Source organism: Nicotiana tabacum, chromosome 8 (assembly GCF_000715075.1).
Source record: "Nicotiana tabacum cultivar K326 chromosome 8, ASM71507v2, whole genome shotgun sequence".
NCBI lineage: Eukaryota > Viridiplantae > Streptophyta > Magnoliopsida > Solanales > Solanaceae > Nicotiana > Nicotiana tabacum.
The window spans coordinates 151,367,582-151,378,304 of record NC_134087.1 but is presented as its reverse complement, the minus strand read 5'-3'; the positions used below and the strand labels follow the sequence as shown (position 1 = coordinate 151,378,304).

General features: G+C 36.0%; 1 protein-coding gene across 1 annotated transcript; it reads left to right on the top strand.

Annotated features, from left to right (window-relative positions):
* The first annotated feature begins 4,139 nt into the window (after positions 1-4,139).
* Positions 4,140-8,650, top strand: LOC107779414 (polygalacturonase-like). Its single transcript, XM_016599848.2, has 4 exons — positions 4,140-4,598; positions 6,223-6,512; positions 7,063-7,288; positions 8,263-8,650. Exons 1-4 carry the CDS (start codon positions 4,158-4,160, stop codon positions 8,488-8,490), a joined length of 1,185 nt encoding a protein of 394 aa, XP_016455334.1. The 5' UTR covers positions 4,140-4,157; the 3' UTR covers positions 8,491-8,650.
* Positions 8,651-10,723: the final 2,073 nt, after the last annotated feature.

The window sequence follows — 10,723 nt, the reverse complement described above, 5'->3', positions numbered from 1 at the left end:
TCATCAATGAAGTCTAGCAATAGTTTAGATAACTTTTCTTTAGATAGAAATTTAATCTTGTCTTTGAGATGAATCACACTTACCTCTTGTTCATCATCTGATTCTCCGATGGCCATAAGTGGTTGTTCATTTCCAGCTTCATCTTCTGAATCCCCATCTGATGTTTCTCCCCAAGCAGTAACCATAGCTTTTGTTGATCCTTTGTTCCTTTTGAGTTGAACCTGTTCCTTCGCTCAGCCCTTTTCTTCTTCCATTCTATTTCCCACTTAGGACAATTCTTGATCATCTAGTCAGTCTTGCCACATTTGTAGCAGCCCTCGTTTGTCTGCTTTTCAGGAACCCTTGGTTTGTTGAAGGTAGTACCTCTTAAAGGACCCTTTCCTATCATTAGGTACTTCTTGAAATCCCTTGTGATCATGGCCATTTCATCGTCCTCCATATCTACACCTTCAACTATTTTGAGAGCCAAACTCATTTCCTTTTTGGGTGTATCCATTTTCATGGTTTGCCTTCTCAGTTCATAGGCAGTGAGATTTCTAATTAGTTCATCCAACTTGAGAGTAGCAATGTTCTTTGATTCCTGAATGGTTGTGATTTTGCTTTCCCAAGTTACAGGTAAGACCCTTGTTAAGATTTTTTCGAGCTTGTCTTCTTCAAGGATAATTTTCCCAAAAGATTTAAGTTCATTTGTTAGTGTTGTGAACCTTGTGTACATCTTCTGGATACTTTCTCTTTCCTTTATAGTGAAATTCTCATACTGAGAATATAGCAGTGTTTCTCTTGATCTCTTTACTTGAGGAGTTCCTTCATGAGCCACTTGTAAAGTGTCTCATATCTACTTAGCAGTGGTACAGCTTTGAATCCTGCTGTACTCGTCTGGACCTAGTCCACACACAAGCCATTTCTTGTCCTTGGCATTTTTTCCGATTTCTTCAAATCTTCAGCAGTGCAGTCAGCTCTTGTCTTTGGCACGTCCACTCCTTCAGGATTCTTCTTTGTAGTCGCCAGGGGACCATTAGTGACTATGTCCCAGAGTTCATAGTCTTCTCCTATGATGTGATCTCTCATCCTGTTCTTCCACTAAGAATAGTACTGACCATTAAAGAATGAAGGCCTAGCAGTGGATTGCCCTTTCTAGTTTCTAGGTGGTGCACTCATCTTGATCTTTTCCTAAGGTGTTAACCTCTTCAAGGATAACCCGCTCTGATACCAATTGATGTTTTAAACGTCAATACAATACAAGGGGGGTGATTTGTGTGGTACCCAATTTTCTCTTAATTGAACTATAAAAGGACTTGGTTCTTCTATGTGTTCCAACTACTACTGTTTGCGGAATAATAAGTAAAGAAAATAAAGAACAGAGAGATTTTTTACGTGAAAAACACCTGGCTCAAAAGGTGAAAAAACCACGACCTACTGCTCAGTAGGATTTTCCAAAACTTCCACTAAAATCACTGAGCCAAAATAGCATTTACAAAACTCTTTGTAAACCTAAGGATTAACTCTAATCCCGTTGTGACACACAGCCTCAACTGTTGCGAAAACTTCAAGTTAACTCTAACTTGAACGCTCTAGGTACCTAATACAATTGCATCTATGAAAGCTAAAAGGTATAATGTGAAATCACCTACTACAATTGAACTAGAATAAAAGATAGACACTTGGAACTGGTTCTTCTATCTCGTTCAAGTAGCTTCAGGATTGCACACTCGAATCACACATAAATTGCTTGCAAAATCGCCTTGCTCTTTTGCTCTCAATTTAAGTTTAACTTCTGCTTATGTGCATTACCTGTAAAAGAGAACAACACTGATATTTAATGGGTTAGTAATTAGAGATTGACTGGGATTCAAAAATGCTACTCTTCTATCGTAGAAGAGGTCAAGTTGATCTCAAACTCTAACACTATCTTCTTCATAAATCGTGTTCTCTTCATATAAGGAGTCTTCCTCTCCTTATCCAATATACAACCTTTTTTATCAGATCAGGAGATATTGCTTCTTGATCAGTTAGATTTATCTCCTTCACGTGCATCTCATATGTACAAGTTGATCATGACTGTGCTTCACAAGGTGGACCTGGTCCATAACTGAGTTCTTTTGTCAGTCTTCAAAACTTCACCTATTCTTGGGCCAACACAGTTGAACATTTTATCTCTGAGTTACTTCTTTATTTATATGCTTTACATTGTTATGAACTGTTGTTGGCTATTGCTGTTGGACTCGACATGTATTCCAGCTCGTCACTACTTTCAACCTATGGTTAGGTTTGTTACTTACTGAGTACATGGGGTCGGTTGTACTCACACTACATTTCTGCACCTTACGTGCAGATGTTAATTGATGACGTTGCTATGTTCGACGGGAGCTGGACTTGAAGACGTACCTGTGTTCCGGTTGTAGCTGCCGCTTCTTCATGGTAGCCTTAGATTCATAAAAATTTGTTTATGTACTTTTCAGACAGATAAAGTACTAATTTCATACCAATTTTGTAAATTTTATTCTTAGAAACTCATGATTTGTACTACCAGTCATTGGAAAATGTATAAGACTAAGATATTTTCTTTCCTTTACTGTTTCATTAAATTCTATTCAAATTGGATATAGGATAATTGGCTTACCTAGTAGGTTGGGTTAGATGCCATCACGACTAGTTGGATTTTGGGTCGTCACATTTTTTCTTTCTTGCATTCTGTCCCACGCTTCATACCTCCTCTTTCTTCTTAAGGTAAGATAAAGGGCCAGGTATGGTGGGGTAGGATCATCCAGTCGGCAATCTTTTTGGCTTGACCAAGAAGTCTTATGTCCTCCGAGTCGATCGTGAAAGACGAAGTGACTCACCAAGAGCATTGCCCATCAGGGCTGCGGGGACAGGAGCTAGAAGGCTCTTTTCTAATGAAAAAACTGCAAATCTAATCTCAAGCTCTGTCTCTCACTTGGTAAGTGCAAAAATTGCAAGATTAGCAAATTTTACTTGACATTGAAATAGGAGGTCTTGGTTAAGATACTTATATAGCAAGGTGTGGGAAAGTAGGTATACATTCATTTCTTCATTTATTCTACGTATATAGCTAGAGACTTCGTCTAATGGGTAGTAATTTGGTTGAGTGCCTTGTAGCGACGAAAATTTCAGATTTGGATCTTGACAATCTTGTTGGTATTACAACATAATAAGATGCAAGAAGCAAACCTTGATATAGATAAGGTCAAACCAACTTATCAAATGGTTACCGTGCATATCATAACATGTAGATGATGTGGGCCATGACGTTTAGATTACACTTTGCATCTTTCCTTAAATCATTGCGGAATTACATAATATGCTACTCCCTCCGTTTTATCATATGAAGTATTGACTCGGTACGGTTTAAGAAAAAAGAAGAAGATTTTTGAAATTTGTGGTCTTAAAAATTTAAGGGGTAAAAGGTTTGTGGGGCCATGATATTTGTGTAACTATAAAAGTTTCTCATTAAGGGTAAATGTGTAAAACGAAAGAGTTTAAAGTTGAATTATTTCTAAATTTAGAAATGTGTCATTTGTTTTGAAACAGACTAAAAAGGAAAGTACCTCATTTAATATAAAACGGAGGGAGTATTATTTAACGACAAGTTTCTAAAGTCAAACTAGCTTTGGGATCAAAACAATATTCCCATCCTTTAACTTAAAGCTTCTAAACCATCTATGTATTCATTTATAACTTTCTATATTCTTGTTATTAGCTGATCTAGCTAGCTAGCTAACAATGCCTTATAGAATTAAATCAGTAAAGCTGGCAACTCACATGTTGATGTTGTACTCAACTGCTGCATTTCTTGCGTTCTTCATGGATCTTATAAATTGTTATTAAATCCCATGATCCTTCTTCTCTTTTTGCCCTTTTCTTTTTGTCTTTTTAACATTCATTTTCTTATGCGAATAATTATCTGCACATGTAATTCCTAAGAATTCATTCATCGTACAGGTTCGTAGTACGTGACGTTGGTTTAGCATTTAAGTCACTTTGAAAATCTGCAATCGAATTACGCAGAACCTAAATTATCTATTGTCATGTTGACAAATATATTGTCATACGGACACCATTTGAATAACTATTAATAGACCCATGCAGAATCTTTATTTTCATCATAACAACCTCTCATTTAAACAAAACCACTCAACATGGCCAATTTCAAAACCGTGAAATGTACTAATGTTTCTTGGTTACCTTTCTTTTGTTTATTAATACCTTCTTGTTTATCCTACAATGTAGTTAATTTTGGGGCTAGAGGAGATGGCAGGACAGACTCAACCAGAGCGTTTCTTCGCGCTTGGTCTGCTGCCTGCAACTCTGCTAGTCCAGCGAACGTTGACGTTCCACGAGGAACATATTTAGTGAGGACGTTGACTTTCAATGGTCCTTGTCGGAGAAGAATTATGTTTCGAATTGATGGTACTCTCAGTGCTCCGGTCAATTATAACGCAATTGGGAATTCTGAGTTCTGGATTATGTTTTATAAGGTAAGTGGGCTTTCAGTCTATGGATCAGGAGCTATTAACGCCAAAGGACATGGTTATTGGTCTTGTCGAAAAAGTGGAGGTTCTTGCCCTCAAGGAGCTAGGGTACGTATGTAAACCATGCTTACATAGTCTATTGCTCTCTCCATTCCAACTTACATATGCTACTTCTTAGTTATGTTTATATATTTGAACTTTCATCATTACTTCCTCCATGAAGTACTAAGGATGTGATGGCTCACCTTTATTTCTTTAAAGGTCAAAAAGTAATTCTTCCTCCATTATAATTTATGTGAACATGTTTGAATGAGCACGGAATTTAAGGAAAAATGAAGTCTTTTCGAATTTGTGGTCATAAACAAGTCAAAAAGGGGCCCAAAGTATTTGTGTGGTTATAAAAATTTCTCATTAAGGGTAGAATTGTAAGTTTAAGCTAAATTGTTATTAAATTTAGAAAAGAGTCATTCTTTTTTGAACGGACCAAAAAGGAAATAGTTTCACATAAACTGGAACAGAGGGATTAAGTTTTATCATGAATTGATTTTGGATCTCTTTTATCACATCACAATAAGTATTCAACTTTTACGTGGTAATATGTATCTGATAAAAAGATGAAAACATAATGTAATAGTTTTTAAACTCACATGACACACAAGAAGGGTGAACCGGGTCGTTAGAGATTTTCGGCCTTTCCGGAATTTTAACTACTTTTCATGAAGTGTTGAAGAAGTTTCTAAGAACCTGATTTTTTGTAAGCATTGTCAAAATTTGAAAAAAAAAATGAATAAATGAATAATCACTATAATGAAATGTTGTCTTCTTTTATCTTGACAATAACTAAAAGAGACAATGCACATTCGACTTTTACGTGAAAAATCGCCAAGACTCAAAAGGTTATAAAAACCATGACCCACATCCTTGTGATATTTCAACTAAGTTCAAGAAACCAATTACTAGCCAAATGGATTACAATGGGACTCTTAATTAAGGACGTACGGTAAGCCCTTATTACAAGAATCTAGACTGTTGTTATCCTTTCGAGCTACCCCTAGTTTGAAACGAAAAAACCGGCAAAAGTTTAACCTCAACAATTTTTCTATGAAAGTTTCACAAGATTAGAATTCAAACCTAATATATTCATGGTCGACTCAAGAGAACACAATATAATTTTAACATTAAAACTGACTCTTGAAGCTGGTCCAGCCTTTGCTTCACACTTTAATTTAGACTTACTTAGAAACTCAAAAACATTATGTTGATGCTTGAAGTGTTTGTGAATGCGTGAACTTCCCTTCAATACCTAGACTTTATTTATAGAACATAGAACATCTAATTGGCAAAGATAGAAGCCATGTAAAATAGACAGCCAATTCTTTTTCTTATCACAATAGGATTCCCTGGAAACCTATTCCAACTCAAACTCCTTTCGTAAAATTTTAGAATTAAAGTAGAACTAATCCACATGACACCTCACGAAACTGTACCAAAGTTAGCAAATAAAATATCTCACCACGTAATATCTGGAAAATTAAAATTTACACTTTGATACAACTCTCAAGCACTACTAAATTAATTTCCATACAACTTGACATAGATATTTTATCTATCATCTTCAAAATTGTATACTCAACATAATGTCAGGTGAAAAAGGATCTATTATCACTCTACAATCGATAATACTTGTTTAAGGGATCACTAAATCTGATGTGTTTAAATCTTTATATCGCAGTCAATACAATTCATGTGGTGTAACAATGTACTGCTGAGGGGCTTAGCATCACTCCACAGTCAAAGAGTACATGTGGGAATAGGTTACAGCAGCAATGTGAGAGTCGAGTATGTGAAGATAATAGCCCCAAGTGGAAGCCCAAACACCGATGGCATTCATGTACAAAACTCAAGGGGGGTTACCATTTATGGAAGCATTATTAAGACCGGAGATGACTGCATATCTATAGGCTCTGGCTCCATGAACTTATGGATTGAAAAAATTGGATGTGGCCCTGGACATGGCATTAGGTACTTAATTCTGCATTTATTCAATCTCTAGTCATTGAGTTAACTAGGTCCAACTTAGTTGTCTTCATGATCCCGATGCATCTTGCAATTGGGATCAATCCGCTCTAAAAACTTTAAAGTTTAACTAACAGGCTGATAATGAAAAGAAATTTTACAATATCAGCTCACTTCAAATTAAAGTTAATCACAAATAACTTTTTTGCACCAACTACTTACAAGACAAGGTAAAAAAGCAGGTAAAAAAGCAGCCCGGTGCACTAAGCTCTCGCTATGCGCAGGGTCCGGGGAAGGGCTGGACCAGCCCGGTGCACTAAGCTCTCGCTATGCGCAGGGTCCGGGGAAGGGCTGGACCACAAGGGTCTATTGTACGCAGTCTTACCCTGCATTTATGCAAGAGGCTGTTTCCACGGCTTGAACCCGTGACCTCCTGGTCACATGACAACAACTTTACCAGTTACGCCAAGGCTCCACTTCAATTACAAAACATGGTAAAATTAATTAAAAGGTTAAAGTGATCATAATTTTCTTGAACTGTGATCCTTCGATGCAGCATTGGAAGTTTGGGAAACAGCAACAATGAGCCTGGGGTTACGAATGTCACAGTAGCAAATTCGGTTTTCACAAAGACGCAAAATGGCGTTAGGATAAAGTCTTGGGCAAGACCAAGTAATGGCTTTGCAAAAAATCTCATGTTCAAAAACCTTATTATGAGGAACGTTGGGAATCCCATCATCATTGACCAAAACTATTGCCCGCATAATATGTGCCCTCGTCAGGTAAATATGTAGTATTTACTCGGTTTTCAACTTCTTTTCAGTAATAGTAGTAGTTAAGATTTTTAAAGGTAATTGGATTTTGACCTTTGCGAAGAAAGAGGAGTTAATAAGCCATCATAAAGGAATATTATTAGGGAGATAAATATGATTAAGACGGTCAAAAAAGCTTAAAGTATAACTCAGGCCTTGTGATTTTAATTTGTACTTTTTTTAAAGAAAATTCTTTTTTAACATTAAAACATTTATTAAACAAATCTTGAGAAATAAAGATGAGGTAGGACATCAACCTAAACTCACTAAACATATGATAGATGAAGCGAATATCTTATTCACATAAATGTTTCAAATAACAAATTGCTAAAAAAAACTCGCTTTTTTTTTTTCTGTTCGTTAACTTGTTTGGCCAAGCTGCAAAAATCAGCTTATTTTGAGAATTTTTTTTCTTTTCAAAAAGTACTTTTGGTGAAAAGCAGTTTGTGTTTGGTTAACTAATTTGAAAAAAATTTCTGAGCAGCAAAAGTGTTTTTCAAAAAAATGGTTTTAGAGAGAAGCTATTTTTTTCTGATTCTTCAAAACTGCTTTAGCTTCTTCTCAAAAACACCATTTTTCCTTTCAAAAACTTGGTCAAACACCTTAATTTTAGGGGGAAAAAAAAATATTTTTGACCACAAAAAAAATGCATTTGCTTCGAAAGAAGCTTGACAAACAGGCTTAAAAGACAATTATACGACGAAAGAATCTAAGTTAAATGTGAAGATCATCAACCGGTATTGCTGAACAATTCCTTCATCAATTAATTAAAGGTAATTATCCATCAGATAATCCATGCTATCATAACCTCCACTTGCTGTATCGAAAATCCACACACTTTAGTAAAGTTGAGTTCTGTTTCTTCGATTTACATGAGAAGTTCTCATTTTTTGAACCATAAAGGACGGAGTATCATATTCATCTTGCTTGATTAAAACATGCAGAGTTCAGGAGTGAAGGTGAGTCAAGTAACATTCAAGAATGTGAAAGGGACATCATCTACACAAGCAGCCATGAAATTTGACTGCAGTCCTTCAAATCCATGCACTGGAATCAGATTGCAAGATATAAAGCTCACTTACAATGATCGCATGAGAAGGCCAGCCTTTACTTATTGTAAAAATGCAAGGGGAAGCCATGGTGGCAAAGTTATTCCTAGGAGTTGCATCTGAGGATAAAACACCAAAGATTTACTCTTCACACGTGCATATATTTCCCAGGGACAAAATAAAGAAAAAAAAAGGGACTCCCTCCTTTGTTTTAGTACCAATTTCTTAATTGATTTTTTTAGAATTGGTAAATATCTCAATCTTAGCTCTCAATTTAGCAGATCAATCTTGTCTTCGTATGATTTTTATTAATTCCTGTCCTATAGTTTTCTTCTCTCGACCTCTCTTGATTTTCATTGTGTGAGAGAATATTTTATCCCGGATTGATTACTAACTATGAGTTTATAAATAGTACTCTACATCACACATAAAAAGAAAATCTGAAACTTGCATAGGTTTCAAAAGGATTTAAAATATCTCAAAGAATAATCTAGTCACAAGTGGATAATTCAACAAAAGCTATTGGAAGAAATTTATCAAACTAGAGAGACAATGAGGTAGAAGTAGGGTGGAAAGGGGCGGGTGGGCTAGGGCGGGTCAAGATGGGTTAGATCAATAAATAGGGCAGTGTCCAACCCAGCCCAGAGTGTATTTGGGCTAAGATGGTTGGGCCAAGATGGGCTAAACAATGAGTCATAGCCCAACTTGACCTATGTTTTAGAATCATGTTCATCTTGCATAGACAAAGCCTTTTACCCTTTATTCACCTATGTATAAAAGGTAAATAAATAATCTTAGTATTTTGAGAATCAAAATATATTTTTTTAAATAAAAAATTATTATTTAAAATGTGTAAGTTGAAAAATATTTGAGGGGAGGGGGGGGGGAAGAAGAATGAAATGAGAGAAACAAAAAAAATAGAAAACAGAAAATTGAAAATACAAAAATATATATTTTTTTTAGGGGGCTTTGTAGGAGAGGGGGAAGGATAGGGCGGGTGGGTGGTGCAAAAAAATAAAAAAAATAAAAAATTGAAAATACAAAAAAAAAAAGTAAAATTTGGGCAACTAAGTAAATTTCTAGATAAGTTGGGTTGAGATATCTTTGTTTTGGGCGAGGTTCATGGGTTATATTTAGGCTACTTCATGGGTCAGAATGGGCTATAAAAAATAATGAGGTTAACTTGGGTTCAACCTAAATAGACTCATGAGCTAAAATGTTTGTAGCCTGATCACACCTAACTATGCCTTATAAAAAAGGACTAAGCGGTCATTGCAAATATAATCCGATTTACATGTCCAGAGTCGAATCTCACAGAGAATTAAGGCTTAGCTACAATTGTTCAATATTGCTAAGAAGACAAGCTCGATCAATTCTTATGTTGTAAATATTAAGATTCTTGTATCTAATTAACTAACAAATTAAATTAGTAGATTAACAACTACAGATACTAAGGGTTAGAGACAAGGTTAAGAAGGTCTAGAGTTATGATTTCCCCAATTGTCGGAATCTTTCCCGCTACGTTTTCTATAAATTCGCCTAATTATTCTCTATCGATCATGAGCGCTCTGGCTGTCGTAACTCTCTCTAATTACCACAATTTACTAGACATATTCTCCCGAACTATGCAAGCTGGCATTAAGTGCGGCTCACTCGGATCGCACCCAAGGTTTCGTTATCCCTAATCCCACTTTTAAATCCTCCGTATTGATCCATTATATACGTTAGGAGTGATGTTGTTCAACAACTACCTAAATATGCACTCTCTCCCGAGTAATACACACTAAATAGGCACAGTCGATTGAGAGATCTTCAACCAACCACAATAATAATGTAGTTGAACAAATAGAGAAAATATTACAGCAAATTTATATTAACGTAACAGGAAAATCATCCTACAAAAGGTTCCATCAAAACCCTGGATAACAAATTAGCTATTCATAATAGTATGCATTATTACAATGCTAGAATTCATAACCAATAATGAAAATAGGAAGAAGGAAGTAAAAAACTCGTAGATGAATTCTCCGCCTTGCTCCTAGTGTATTCTTGCCTCCTTAGGTCGAATCTTCGATCTCTACGACGGCTCTGTGCTCTTCCTAGGTCTAAAGTTGTATCCAAACTCGATCTCTCTTCAAAATTGATGTTTAATGACTATTTATATGTGTAGGGAAAAAAAATAATTAAGTCCAAAATCAAATAGGAGACAAATAGGCTTAAAACCCGAAACACATGACAGACCGTGCGTTAGGCCTGCAGCGCCTGCTCTAACGCGAGATTTTTGGCTCGCGTCTCCTGATGCTCCGATTCGTTGCCTAACTTTTGCTTCAGCTTTCATTTTTGATTTCCGCCTTTC